Source organism: Molossus molossus, unplaced genomic scaffold, assembly GCF_014108415.1.
Source record: "Molossus molossus isolate mMolMol1 unplaced genomic scaffold, mMolMol1.p scaffold_m16_p_19, whole genome shotgun sequence".
Taxonomy (NCBI): Eukaryota; Metazoa; Chordata; class Mammalia; order Chiroptera; family Molossidae; genus Molossus; species Molossus molossus.
Genome location: NW_023425354.1, coordinates 10,001,269 through 10,016,022, shown reverse-complemented (window position 1 = coordinate 10,016,022; position 14,754 = coordinate 10,001,269). Strand labels below are relative to the sequence as shown.

At 57.0% G+C, this 14,754-nt stretch overlaps 1 protein-coding gene across 2 annotated transcripts in view; it reads left to right on the top strand.

The window, feature by feature from the left end:
* ARSG (arylsulfatase G) overlaps positions 1–14,754 on the top strand; it is a 105,999-nt gene that overhangs the window by 77,869 nt on the left and 13,376 nt on the right. For both annotated transcript variants that reach the window (XM_036268097.1, XM_036268098.1), the window contains exon 9: positions 9,245–9,353. In XM_036268097.1, coding sequence (XP_036123990.1) covers positions 9,245–9,353 — 109 coding nt within the window. The remainder of the gene's footprint in view (positions 1–9,244; positions 9,354–14,754) is intronic.

Sequence of the window (14,754 nt, the reverse complement as noted above, 5' to 3'; positions counted from 1 at the left end):
TAGAAAGAAATTGTGTTAAAGAAATGATGATGCATCCATTTAAAGAGATACGAAGGAACCCCTGAAATGCTGCACAGCATTGACCTGGAAACATGTACATTCAATACTTGTCAGGGAACAAAGCAGGTTGCAAAACAATATGTAAAGGATACGTTTATTGTGTGAAAATAAACCTAGGTATTCTGGGGAAAAAGAGGCAACAAAAGGTAACAGAAAAGTAGCAGAAGTTGCCTCTGGGTGTTAGAGGGAGGGTTGAAGTGCGATTTTTTCCCACAACAAACGGGTATTTATATCTGAAAAAATGGAAATACGTTTTTTTGGAAGGTGCTTCTATCCAAGGGGTTCAGAGGTGGATGTGGGGACATCACCCCTGGGCCTGGGGTTTCGTGCTGTTCAGCTCAGCCGTGGGCCGTGCCCCCCCCCCCCCTCCAGGTCAAAGGGTGGAAATCCCTTTCATATGAGTCTGGCAGAATATTTGTAGCTCCCGCCGACGGGAACCTGTGTGGTCCTCATGGCTGGGGTGAGAGGGACGTGCTGATCAATCCTTGTCATGTGTCAACTTTGACCTGGTGTTCCTGCTTCGGATTCCGAGAGAACTTTGTGATGGAGTGGCTGCCGGGGCTGTGGCCTCCTCTCGTGTCAGGAGAGCTGGGTTAGCAGTCAGGGCAGTGGGTGCGACCTCCCTTCCTGCACGGTGAGCAGCCACCTTGGTGTCAGGGTTGGTGTTTCCCTCTCTGTCGATCTCTCCGGTTCTCTCCAGTGCAAGAAGGCAGTAATTTAGTTCTGGTTCATGGAGAGCTGGACCAGGCAAAGATGCCGAAACTGGAGGAGGGTGGAAATGTGTTTGGTGCATGCAACAGTAACAGGTGTGAGCTGGGCGTGGTTATTTGCATTAGCTGATTACACTTTGTCCTCTCTGTAGCTGGGACACCTCAGGCTGCCTCTTGCAGCTTAGTTGGAAGGCCTGGAGAAGCCATGGGTAAAAAAGCCAGGAAGCATGGGAACCAAGGATGAGGGGAGCAGGGTCTCTCAGTAAGTGGCTCCTCTGTGGGGAGCTCTCTGTTCCCCCAAAGTTGACCTCTGGTCTCCTATCTGAGGACCCGCCTCATCGTCCCTTCCCTCGCAATGAGGCAGTCTTGAAATAGTGACTCCAGTTTAAGGATGTGGGCTGGGGCTCATTCTTTGAACCTTACCCTGGGAGAAACATAATCACTAGCTGGGCAACCTACATCTCTCTTTTCCTTCTATTTGTTGAGCACCTGTTATGGACCAGCAACTCAGTGCTGGGGACACAAAGATTGACAAAGTCCCTGGCTTGAAGGGATGGCAGTCTGGACTAGTGTTTCTCAGACTCGTATGTGCAGACAGTCCCCTGGGGATCCTGCGAAGGCTCGGTTCCCACCCAGTGGGTCTGGGATGGCGATGGAGATGTTGTACATCTCCAGTGAGCTCCTCGGTGACGCGGATGCCCCTAGTCCAGAGCCACACTCAGAGGCGAGCAGTGTAGAATATCCTCATCTAGACCCTCTTGGTTCTAGAGCCACTCAAGTTTCGAACTTCCGGCTGCCAACCTGAAGTTCATCAAGGCATGGTCTCGGGACCAGCAGCATTGGCACCACCTGAGAACTTGTTGGCACATCCTAGGGCCTCGCCCCAGACCTGCCGAGTCAGGAACTCTGGGGTGGAGCCCAGAAATCGGTGCCAGTAGCCACACAGGACTGTTTAAACTCAAACTCGGTTTCTTAGTCATTTTAACCACTTCGAGGGCTCAGAAGCCACAGGTGGCTGGGGGCTACCCGATTAGATCGTGCAAATAGAAAACATTTGCATGGTGACAGGGAGTTCTGTGGGACGGGGCTGGGAGCCAGCACATCAGCAGGTCTTTCTGCTCCAGGGTAAGGACTCCATGACAGCAGGGAGCCCGGGGGCCTCTTACCCCTGGTGGTGGGGGGCAGGAAGGCTTTCCCGAGGGGTTAGTTTGGAAGAATGAGGAGACAGCCAGGGATTTGTGAGGGAAGAGGTTTGGGTGGCCTGGGCTAGAGTGGGGGAGGGGAGGAGGGGGGGCCCCAGAGGGTGGGAGCTGCCCAGCTGTCTGCGTCTGGAGCTGAGGGAGCAGAGAGAGGCCAGGCCGGCCGTGTTCACAGGCCTTTTCATTCAGGCGAACACTTCTGGCCTTCACTCTACAGGAGGAACTGTGCAAGGATTTTAAGAGAGAGTGGCATGATTCAGTGTTGAAGATGGAGGTGAGATCTACGTGACATTACCCATTCTAACCTGTACGGTTCCGTGGTATTTAGCATGTTCACAGGTCGTGTGACTGTCACCTCTGCCGAGATCCTAATATCTTGGACACTCGACACGTTAATGCTTGCCCCCACTCCGCCTGGCACAGTGCTCAGTCTTTTGTGTTTTTGTTAATCCTCACCCAAGGGCACCTTTCCACTGGTTTTTTTAGATTGAGTGAAAGCAAGGGACAGAGAGAGAGAGACATTGATGTGACAGAGACATTGATTGGCTGCCTCCCGCAGGACCTTGGCCTGGGCCGGGGATTGAATCCGCAACCTAGGTACGTGTCCTTGACCAGGAATCAAATCCACTTCAGTCCTCGGGCTGACGGTCTAACCACTGAGAACACCGCCCAGGGCGATGTTCAGTATTTTTAAGGCCCTCTCGTGTCAGTGAGGTTGAGCAGCAAGGGCAGGCCTGTGCCCTGTGGGCCCGAGATGCTGAACGAGAGAAGCGAGTGACGGAATCTCCAGGAACACCCCACATTCAAAGGACGCCAGGGGCAGGGGCGACCTCTGCGATCTTTACTCCAACCACCCTGTTGGCCAAAGGAGGAAACTGAGGCCCAGCAGGGTGGAGAGCTTTTCCAAGGCCATCGATCAAGGTCACATTGTTTGCCTCCTCCCCCCCGCCACCCCCAATCCCTCATCCACATGGTGGTCGTTACTCACGCTCTGTTCTACCCGGCTGACAGCTCGGCCGTCTGGAAACCTGCCCTGCTTCTCTGGACCCCGTGGTGGTCAGGGACAAGGTCTTCAGACACTGAATCTTTCTAAGTCCGTGGGCGGCAGACTGCCCAGGTGGGAGGAGCCCAGGTTGGGCTTGGATCCCCACTGAGCTTAGGGTCTGCTGCGCCCGCTGTCCTGGGTGATGGGGTGAACGACCCGCTCCCCTGCTGTGGGGGTCTGCCGGGCAGTGGCCTGGCAGGTGCTCAGCCTTGTGCTTGGCCTTCACCAGTCCCCACAGACTCATTTCTTCCCGGAAACACCGTGGTACCCCACAAAGGGAAGAACCGCAAGGGGATCAGAAAATGCCCTGAAAGAGGTTTTCTCGTTAAAGTACATGGACAACGGAAAGAGTGTATGGATAACTTTCCGAGTGTTCTGGGCCTCTGTCTTGGGAAATTTTCCTCAGAAGCCGGGAGTCCGTTTTCTCAAGAGAACACTCTGTTTTGGCCAAGGACTTGCCCAATGCTGAGGCGTGAAGTGGTATCTGAGTGGCAGGCATGGCGCCTGCATTCGGGGTGGGGCTGGGGCTGGGGCTGGGGCTGGGGCTGGGTGCATTTTCTCCTTCTCTCCAGAGGACCCGAGGGCACACTGCCTCGGGGTAAGACTTCCTCTTCTTCCTTCTCCGGACCAGCTTCCTATCAGCCCCTCCAGGCCGTCCCCCTCCTCTCTGCCCAGAAAGCTGCTGGGGGTCCTTCCAGACCCCCTGCTCCTCCTCACCCAGGCTCCTGTCAGTGGGCTGCCTGCACACCCTGCGGTGAGGGGCCCGCCTCCAGAGCAGAGGAAAGAGAAGACGAGCAGACGGTCAAGGTGTCTGCGACAGAGCCTGCTTTCCCGCTCTGCAGCCGGCCGCTCGCCAGGGCTCACGCTGACTTCCCCTGTTCTCAGGCCCCGACCCCCCCCTCTCTCCCCTTTCCTGGCCCAGCCGCCTGCTCAGCTGATGGGATGAGGCAGCGTCTCCAGGAGTCATCCTTACCCCGTGCAGGGTGAGGTGCTCCCTGCGCTTGGCGTGCGCCCTGCAGGGGTGAGGAGAACCCGAACTGGGGGGCAGAGGACATGGGGCACCCGCCCATGGCTGACCCCAAGCCCACGGCCCCCCTCAGGCCTGCTCAGCGCAGCTGTCCCCCCCTTTCCCACTCCAGACCGACAGACCAACACCTTGTTTGTCCCCGAACAGACTGCGCCTCTGTCTGGAAACTCTTTTGTTTTATTTGAAGAGCTGAGCTGTTCCTTCCTCCCCCTTGGTGATGAGGAAACATTCTGTTGAACTTGGCACCTTGGCTTCTCGGAGACCTTGGCTGTTTGTAATCTGATGCTATCAGGTTGTTGCATAACCTTCCCCACTGGGAAGCACACTCTGCATCCGGGACCTTCTCTCGGGCATGGGTAGGAGCAGGGGGCGAAAGGCCAGAGGTGGGCAGGGAGAGGGAGCACAGGACAAGGGATATTGGTCCCCAACCAGGGCCAGCGGGTGGGGACCCAGTGGAGGTTGAATTGTGTGTCCTTTGGGCCTTTGGCCACGAGGCTTGCAATGTCCCTGCAACCACACTTGAGGCCAGCTAGGCCAGCCAGAACCGCCCGTCCCAGCAGAGGCCTGGCTGCCCTTTGTCTAGGAACCGTGCACATCGGGCATCCCTGGCAAGGACACGCGTGCATATTTAGAAAGGAGGCTACTGGTTAGAAGGTGAGGGAGCGGGCACGCCTCAGGACGGGCACGCCTCAGGACGGGCGTGTCCTCCCCACGGCACGGACGCGGGCCCTCCGTGGGCCAGGCAGGTGCTGCGGCCGGGCCGTGTCCGTCTCATCAGGCGGGCCAGCCCGGGTCAGTGGACGGAGCCCACGTCCTGTCACGATGCTCCAAATCCGTCTAAACAAACAAAAGCCGTCCTGGCCAAGCCAAGCGCAGCGTGTGAGCTGGCGGGCTGCCGCTTCTGCTAGTCTCTGTCTGTCGTTTTCTGCGTTATTTTCGGATGGCATTTTGCTGGGCATTTCCATGGCAGGCATGGGCCGAAGGAACCTGCTTTGAACTGCACATATACATCCTCTTCGGTGACTTTCCCCAGCCCCGTGAGAGCGTACACCGTGTTTTCCCTTCGTGGCTGGGGAGGCTGGGTCTGACAGGGGGCGGGGGGGGCTCTACCCACCTGCCCTGGCCATTTGGCTCAGTGGTTAGAGCGTCGGCTCACGGACCAGAGTCGTGGGTTTGATTCCGTTCAAGGGCACGTAACCTCGGTTGCGGTTCGGTCCCTGGCCCTGGTCGGGGTCGTGAGGGAGGCAAACAATCGATGTATCTCTCTCACCTGGATGTTTCTCTCTCTCCCCCTCCCACTCTATCAGAAGATAAATGGAAAAATATCCTCGGTGGAGGATGAAAAAAAAGAGTTCTGCCCACACACAGCCACACAAGGAGGACGGGTGGCCCTGGAGCCAGACCGGAATTCTGCCTGCGTCCCACAGTGCCTCCTTCTCACCTTGCTAGCCTTCCTCAGACTCCGGCCCTCAGCCCATCAGAACCACCTAGGACAGAGTCCCCCCGGACTTGGAGGCTCGGGGTTCTCCTGGTGGTCCCACTCTGCCGAGAAGTTGCGGACGCTGTCTTTGTGACTCGGGGTGACATGGCACTGCGTCCCTTCTGGGAGAGACTTCTATTCCTCAGGGTGGCCCCGTGGGCCCTCTGGGGCGGGCCAGGAATCCACGCGTCACGGAATGCCACTCCAGTCCATCGCCAGGGAAGAACAAGAAGGCAAAGTCATGAATCACGGTTCTGTTTATATTTTGGTTGCCGAGGCTAAATATTTATTGCTTTAAGTAAGAGGTTCTGCCTTAATTAGAGTCATAACTAACCACAAGCGCATTGAAACATATTCTCATGACCGTGGGGCACGCTCTTCTCAACGGAAAGCCATGTGCAACTAACACTTGGCACGGGCTAGTGCCACTGGTCAGAGAGTTGGGGTTTATCTCAACTGGCAAGTAGCTTTGGGGATCAAAAAGCACAGAGAAACTTCATCTATGGACTTGCGTATTCTTCTTGAAGGTATACAGGTGTGGGCAACAGGCAAGCCTGTGAGTAAAAGCGTCAGGCTACATTGAACTTTGAAATGCATTACGTCCACTTGCTGAGGGTGCTCCTGCCCACGACTTCTGGAATGGTTGCTCTTCACCTTCAATCACCTGGCGTGCATCCAGCCCAGCTGAATCACAGTTTCTGGGAAAGAGACCTTGGCGTGGGTATTTTTTATACGCCCCTCGTGATTCTAACACGCATTTAGGGGTGAGTGGGGAGACTGTCCTAGAAGATTTAATGGGTGGTTGTACTGGCTGCTTAGTTAGACCTGGATTCAAATCCTAGCTCTAGCATTTGCTAGCTGTGTGACCTTGGGCAAATTACATAACCTCTCTGATTTTCTTCATCTGAAAAATGGGTATAAGAAGTACCTGGCTCTCATGGTTATCATAAGGATTAAATGTGCTCATGCAAGGAAGCTGTCAGCATTGTGCTCAGGAGAGCTTAACTTGGTGCTTATGCTCAGTCAACAGCAGTGAATAGTGTCGCTGTTGTTATTGTGTTTCACTGGAAATGAGTTTCCACACGTAGGAGCGTGATCACTGGAGATCACTGGGGGGCCGGAAGCAGCTCTCCTGGGATTTGGTCTCTGTTGGTGCAGAGAAACCACAGTGAGCACGGTGATTCTGATCATCAGACGCCACAGTGCAGGGGAACAGAGAACATGTCAGAGTTTTAAGGCTGTCCACCCCCAGCAGGGCCACTCAGATGCTGGGAGTCAGAGCACGGTGGTGTCCACGCAGTGAGGGATATATATTTTCATAACTGCTTACGCACACCCTGGCACTTTGCAGTTAAATTGCTTCTGAGAATGAGGTCTCTGGGCATGGCTGGGGTATCTAATCGTGTCTCTCTGTCAAAGCCAGAACCCAGGGGCAGCCAGCACTAGCTGGTCGGTCTTGCCAACTTAGGGGGGGATGGACCCTCAAGTGTACCCACTGAGGGGCTTCGCTCAGCCAGCCTTTTCTCTCTTTCTCCTAATCCTGAATCTTTGCCTGGGGACTGTTCTCTTGGTTGACATATACACATTTTATAACTGATTGAATTCCTTCTAATCCCTCCAGCATTCAACCCTCTGCTGGGAAAAAAAAAAAAAAAAAAGGCAAACATATTGAAATATTTTTCTCCGCAAAACGACCTAAGGAAGTCCCTTGCCTGAAAACAGCAACATAAAACCTTGTGGCAAACGAGCAGAGTCCTTAGTGGTGAAGACCAATGAGCAGATTCATTCAGGGTCAGCGCAGCATTCTAGAGACATCCTGGAGGCAGAAACCAAGTCCTGGGCCCGCCCTGGCGCCCCTTACCGGCCACTGCGTGGCGCGCACCCCGGCCCGCTGGGTGACCGTCAGAACTGTCGGCTGATTTCTTGGAACCGGGGCCTCCACTTCGCTCAGCATCTACCTTAACGTCTGAGCAAACCTGTCTGAGTGTAGCGCACCGTGGATGTGCAAACAAACAGGTTCTATATTTCACCCACCTGCCCCCTAGCTCCCGCATAAATCCTCCTCGTGGGGGTGGGATTCTCTGCAGAACCCTGCCCCTACTGCGTGGGCACTTCCTGCCTGCCCACCTTTGGCCTTAGCTGTGGTGTAACCCCTGCACCCCAAGCCACGTGGGAGTGCGTTTCGTGCTGTCTGTGGTTCCGAGTCTCTCGTCCCTGTGCGTCGGCACTTGGGGGCGGGCTCGTGTGCGTTGGTGGACTGTGGGTCTCTCGTCGTAAAGAACACGAGATGTCTTGGGCCAGGCCAGAGAGCTTCCATTCAGCCTGCACTACTCCACTTGGTTCCGAGAGCCCCACACTCCTGAACATGAACGGCCCGTAGGCGGGAGTTGTTTTGTGTTCTGATTCTCACTTCAACCCTCGGTGGACTTCAAAGCGGGTCATGAGAAAACCTCAAAAATGCCGAGCATTTCCAGTGTGGTGTGCCAGGGACCTCCAAGGTTTGGGGTGAGGGCAGAAGGGCAGAAGCCTCGGTCTCCCTGCCCCTCCTCGTCCCAGCCGAGCGGGGAAGTTGCATGACCCTGATCTGTGGGAGCCCCACACACGCAGGACTCTCTACACGCGAACTTTGTGGAATCCTTGGCTCCACGAGGCTGAGGGTGGGGTGTGTGGGAGGGGTGCGGGTGGTCATGGTTAATTCAAGGCAGCATGCATTCGGGATGTTTCCATAAAACATGACCTCATCTCTTCCAGCCCGCTGGTCATCATTAGACTGGTGGTCACTTCTGACTTTGCGGTTACAAAAAGAATTCCTGTCGTTACCAAAGTGGAAATTCATAGATTGCACATAGATTGTTCTTGCCTCCCCCTGACAGGCAAGAGGTCGGGAACTATTACTAATGCTGTCTCCACAACATCAGAACAACTCGTTAATTCAAGGAAAAACAAAGCAAAGCAAAACAAAAGGCAACATGTCGGATCCGTTGTTGGGCAGATCAAATAGCCGGGGGACTTTCTGCCTTTCTCTCTCCTCAAAACTCCGTCTCTTTTCATTCTAAACAGACAGTCACATGACGACCGTTAGGAAGACACGTTTATTGATTTAGTGACCCTTTGCTAAGTACCTGTGTCTTGGGTGCACACGTCTCACGGTGTGGAGACACACGACAAGCAAATCCATAAACCAGGCGACTCGAAGTGTGCAAAGCGTCGTGAGAAAAATGAAGTGACGTGATTCCACAATAAAGAGTGACTGAGGCAACTGCTTACAGAGGTGGAGTCCAGGAAGATAAAAGCATGTATGAAAAGATATGAGCGAGCCCTGGCCGGTTTGGTTCAGCGGTTAGAGCGTCGACCTACGGTCCTGAGAGACCCGGGTTCAGTTCCCGCTAAGGGCATGTACCTCGGTTGCAGTTTGTCCCCGAACCTGGTCGGTTGTGCGGGTGGCAGCCACTCGATGTGTCCCTTTCACATCGATGCTTCTCTCTCTCTCTGTTCCTCTCTCTCCCTCCCACTCTACCTGAACAAAAAATGGAAAAATGTCGGGTGAGGATAAAAAAAAAAAGATATGAGCGAGTTGAACCAAAATAGCTGGTCACTCTTGTAATGATCAGGTGCTCTTGGAGGGTCCCCGCAGAGGGGGACGGTGGTCCCAGAGGGCAGCCCTGAGGTAGCAGACCGCAGTTACCACTGTCCCAGAACCCACCGCCTCTCCTGCGTTCACAGGGGGAAGTGCAGCCAAGCAGACCACCTGGGAAGGAGGGCACCGCGTCCCCGCCGTGGCGTACTGGCCGGGCAGGATCCCCTCCAATGTCACCAGCACTGCCCTGTTAAGGTATGAGACCCAAACTCCCTTGACACGTTGGGGTTACGGCATGGGTGCTGGGTGGTTAGAGACCTGGGGTGGGGGGGGGAGACCTCCTCCGCCTCCTGCCTTTCCCGTGTTCTCAGGTCCAAAGCTCTGACCGGGGCACAGGGACCTGCCGCTCTGCGATTCCATGTGCCGGCCACAGCTAGTCCGTGTCTGGGTGGAGACGGGCGGGTGGGTCTGTGCAGAGACGGCTGGGCCGAGAGGCCTGCCCCGCATCTGCCGCGTGCCCTGGCCCACGCTGCCCGGAGGAACCATCGTTTGAGCCGCAGTGATTCCATCCTTGGAGGTAGAGCAGGTGTCCCGGGGTGGCTGTGTGAAGCCAGCAGTCACATGGCCCCAAGAAAGGAATGTCGATGTCCACTTGTCCCGGAGGGGACGGAGGAGGGAGGTGGCACCAGGGCCAGGCAGTCTGAGGGGCACCATTCTGAGAGCAGTGTCATGCCCTCTGGAACCCCGATGGGGGCTTCTCGCTCCCACAGACGTGGTCTGACCTGTGTTCGCCGACGGGGGCCCCTCTGTCGAAGCCAGAGTCTGCTCGTGTGCTCCGAGGTTCTGGTCCGTTTGAACACTGACTTACTATTTCCGCCGTTTCTGCATCATTGGCCGAACGGGCACTGGCTAGAGAACACAGCTGAGGAAGGAAGGCAAGCTTCACGGGGGCCCTGCAGCACCCCCAGACTTGGGGGGGTCGGAGGAGAAGCCCGGGGGAAAGGAAGGGTAAACAGCTCTGCGGGCCAAAGTAGGGAGGGGGAAGGCGTCGCCCCAGCAGCCCGCGGGCCCCCGGACTCCAGGTCAGCCCTGTACAGTCAGGAGCGGGCTGGAGTCTTGTGATGTCAGGCTGACCGGGAAGAGGGCCAGGTCGGCTGCTTTTTATGGGACCGGCTTGGTGCCTGCAGCCAGGCCAAGTGTTCCCAGGCTGGGCTGCACACGCACAGATAACCCGGCCGTCTCTCGGGCCGTGCTTCTCACGGGAGAAGTGTTGACACCTTCACTCAGCCACGGCAAGTGATGAAATCGCATCATCCTGTCGCTCATCCAGGGCAGGGGCGGGGGACCTTTTTTCTGCCAGGGCCATGGGGATATTTATAACATCATTCGAGGGCCAGACAAAATGATCGCCTTAAAAAAGAGCCTGCTCTGTTTGGTCAGGCTCACTTGGTGAGGCGTGTGATGTCAGCTGGAATTGATTTCATGGGCCTTAGACAGCCCGAGGACTGGACGTGCCCCACCCCTGATCAGGGCCTCGGAGGTGACAGCCGACTTAGGGGATAGTTCAGGGGCTGGAGGAAGTGAGTCAGGACAAGGTGACATTGGCTGGAGGGCACCTGGAATTTTTACCAGGATGGCCCATCTGCTCCGCCAGCCCCTCGAAGGACCGTTTCTGGTGTTAAACGAGTGTCGATCGTAGTGGGACAGCTGACTTCCACAGAAGCCGCTCTGGCCGTTTGCCCAGGTGCATCCACACACACTGGGTGGAGCCTGCGGGCGTCTCCCTGGTTCCCTCGGGGTCAGCTCGGAGGAGACGCTGGTGCTAACACTTCCTGCTCTTGGGGGCCCTGCACGCCCGCCCCGAGGGCTCACACCGTGCAGAACGTCACAGCTCAGGGCATACAGATCCTCACATGAGGCCACTTCTCTGTTCTGGTTCCCCGAGGAACCATGAACACCAGAGAGCAGATGAGTTGACAAGTGTTCACATGAATATAGAAAAGTACAAAGTGTGAGGGGGGCAGGGGTCCCCACTAATGCCATTGCTCCCTTTTAGAGATAACCAATCTTGCACTTGGGGTGCACCCCCCTGATGGAGTAATGGTCATGCCCTGACCGAGAAGCCCAGAGACACCGACTGGAGGAGGATTCGCTGGCTCAGCAAGTGTTTGTTGTTGTGTCCAGCTGGGGCTCAGGCCTTGCTCAGGGACAGACCATCCTGATGTCGAGGAGCCCACCTCCCTCCAGGAGGGCGGGGCTGGGGCTGCCCCAGGACGGGGTCTGCGGCGATTCCAGCCTGAAACCGGAAGGCAGGTGTCTCTCTCACCCTCACCCCGCTGACATTCAGGGCTGGGTCAATCGTGGGGCTGCCCCATGCGTTGTCGGATGTTTAGCAGCATCCCTGGCTGCCCCACCCCGATGCCAGTCACTCCCCCACCCCCAGTTGTGACGACCAAAATGTCTCCAGGCAGCTGCTGGTGTCCCCTGGGTACCAGAGCTTTGCGTATAAAAGCGGGAGCCTCCACTCTGTGCCCCAGCTGGGCGCCCCGGCCGCTCAGAGCACAGGACCTCTCCTTCAGAGATTCCCGGGCCAAGCACGAGGGGCCCCGCACGCGTGAAGGCCTCCAGGACTCCCCTGGGGAACCCTGTGGCCCTCTTCTGACCTCCGGCCTCCGAAAGGCCCAGGGAGATTCCCCGGTGCTATCTGTCTGGAGCCACAGAACCAAGTCCTGGCAGGAGGAGCTACAAGGAGAAGATGTTCATGTCACTGTCCTGTGGTTAGGTGTCACCCTAGGTAGGGAGAAGCCACATGTCCACACACACACACACACACACACACACACACACCCATCCTTCCCTGGCAGTGAGCAGCAGGGGGCTCAGAGGAGGTGGCCTCACCCCACCTGGCCACGCTGGGCTCTGTAATGAAAACGCACACACCTTTGCCGTTGGGCCCTGCTGGTGCTGGGGGAGGGGGGCTGCAGCCCCTCAAACCTCTGCAGGGGGCTCTAGTTTTCCTAGGGGCAAGGAGAGGGAATCACAGTGCAGAAAGAAACTTACAACCCAACACTAAAAACACTGCTCCCGCGTCCTCGGGACACTCCCCACTCGGCCATGGTCCGGAGGAAGCTCTGCCCCCCATGTCCAGTCCCGTGCTCCCCTCATCCTTCCCTGAGCAGCCTCCTCACCCTTCTCACGTCCCGTCTTCAGGTCGCATCCGCTGTTTCCCCAGATCCACTGTCCCCAGCTCCTAGGAAACCCTGGCCCTTCCCACCCGCCGCCTTTGCCCCCGGATGCACTCCACCCGGCCCGGCCCAGCCCCCCAGTTCCCGGCAGCTGGGGTCCTGAGGCCCAGGCTGCTCTTGCTCGCAGCCCTTCAGCCCCCGCCTGCAGCGGCAGGGCCCCCGCGCCCTCTCCATCACCCGGTCCCACACCCAGATTCCTCTGCAGCTCCTTGGAAGGACACTAATGCGCACACTTCCTCTGGACCGTCTGCGGTGCCCTGGGCTGGCCGAAGCCAGTGAGAGAAAAGGGGAATATTTTCACACGGGCAGAAGAACCTGCAAAGGTGTCCCCTGCCCGCTCTGATGGCAGCCTGTGGTCGTGTGGGGTGACCTCGGCTTCGCCTCCTGCGCGTGCACAGGCTCCTGGAGGCCCGCCCGTCACCAGGAGACCATGGAAGTGGGGTTTTCTCCCTTCGAAAGTCTGGGCTGCCTTCTCCGCCAGGCCCAGGAGGCACAGTGCCAGGGGCACTTGGAATTTCTATTTTCTTTTGAAACCAGAAGAAACAAAAAGAGCTGTTAGGTTGAAGAAAATGGTTTAATGTACACGGTTTGTATACTGATCTCCGTGTCCACGCAGTGGCAATGTCCACGCAGTGGTGAACTGAAGTGCTGATGTTTTGTATGGAGGAAAGGACCCAGGTCCCACCGAAGTCGGGACGTGCCCCTGCCCAAAGCCCCACCCCAAGTGCCACACTCAACTGCAGAAACCTGAAAATGTCAGGGTTTTCCCCTCTTCCTTCAAGGTCTTAGGACTCCATGACCAATGCGTTGGTGAGGTCTGAAGTGCGGAGCGGCGGAGGTCCCTCCGGCGGCCTCTGCAGAGCCGACAGCTTCTCCGCGTTCACTCTGGCTGGGGAGGTGCTGGCCTTTTTCCCCGGGGGCATCTTGCTCTTCCAGGGGGAGCCTCGGGCTGGGCTTCCTCCACAAACCAGCAAGGACTTCTGACAGACAGCCCGAGCTTGCCAAGCGGCGCTGGGATTGGCGAGTCACCGGAGACACCGACGCGTTTCTTGTGGGCCAGAGGTTTTCTTTGTGCTGTGGGTGGGCTGGGATCCTCGGCGGTTCCCGGTCGAGTCAGACACGGGATTCCGAGAACATCAGACTCGGTGCTGTGTAATTAGGATGCTGTGCCTCATGACACAGGGGGAGGGATAAGATGGGAAAAGGAAGTGGACTACGCATTCCAAAAGCTAACACAGATCCTGTTTCTCTTGCTCCCTGATTTGACCTGCCTGTGACGCAGACTTCTCTTAGGGGCGCAAATGAGAGAAAGCTGCGACGGAGCCCCCGCCACCTGCGGCCTCAGGGCTGCCCGTTTGTGGGGGACCTTGGACTCCCGACAGGTTTCTGGACTGTGCCGTCTCCCCCTCCTGACGCTGCTTCGCGCGAGATGCCAGCGCCTGGGGCATGTATCTCAGGAGATAAGCCACGAGCTCTCCGTGACTGTGACAGAAGGCAAACCAGAGGCACTTGTACCAGAGTCAGAGGAGAGACTCCACCTGGGGCTGTGGGGGGCCGGCGGGGGGGGGGGGGACGAGCTTGGGGCAGGTCTTCCTGCAGCCCCTTTTGGAGGGAAGAGCTCCCCCTGCCAGACGCCCGCCCGCCCGTGGGCAAAGTGGCAGGGGTGGCCCTTCAGGCCTCCCCATGAATGAGTCTGCAGTTTGCTGCCGAGCCTGGCCTCAGGCCAGCCAGAGCCCTTTCCTGGGGAGGTCCAGCCTCACGGGACCCTGCCCTTTGGGCTCCAGCGAGCTCCAAGGGCCTGGCCCTCAGATCAGCAGCTCTGTGGCAAGGGCCGCCCATCTGTTCGCGCAAAAAATTATTCCGACGTGGACGGAGATGTGCCCCATCCCAGAGTCACACGAGTTAAAAAAAATCACGTTCACAAAATCCACCATGTCAACGATGGCTGCCTGTGGGTGGTGGACTGTTTGTGCGTCGTTTTCTTCTGTCGGTGTCTGGATGTGCTCTGCTGTCATAAACACTTGCTATCCTGTCCTGGGGGAAGGAGCTATGTGGACGGAGGCGGGCTGTCACACGTCACGGGATTCGGAGTGAACACTAGATTTGCGGTACAGAGACCTGGGAAGGGAAAACGAAGTGCACATTCCCTTGCAGACACCTGTCCCGTGCTGTTCTCTCTCGGCTGTGGCCGTGGCCTGGCTGGTGATGGACGGAACCGCGTAGATAGGTCCCCAGCAGTGCCCCTGTGAATGCTTGTAGCACAAACACCCAGTGAGCGCTTCCCGAGGGCCAGCTCTTCCCCGTGCCTTTACGAGTGCTGTCATCATGCCCATTTTAGAGAACGGAAAACTGAAGTCCTGGGGAGCTAGACAGGTGGTGGTGCTGGGATTCGCGCCTGGGTGACACCTGGC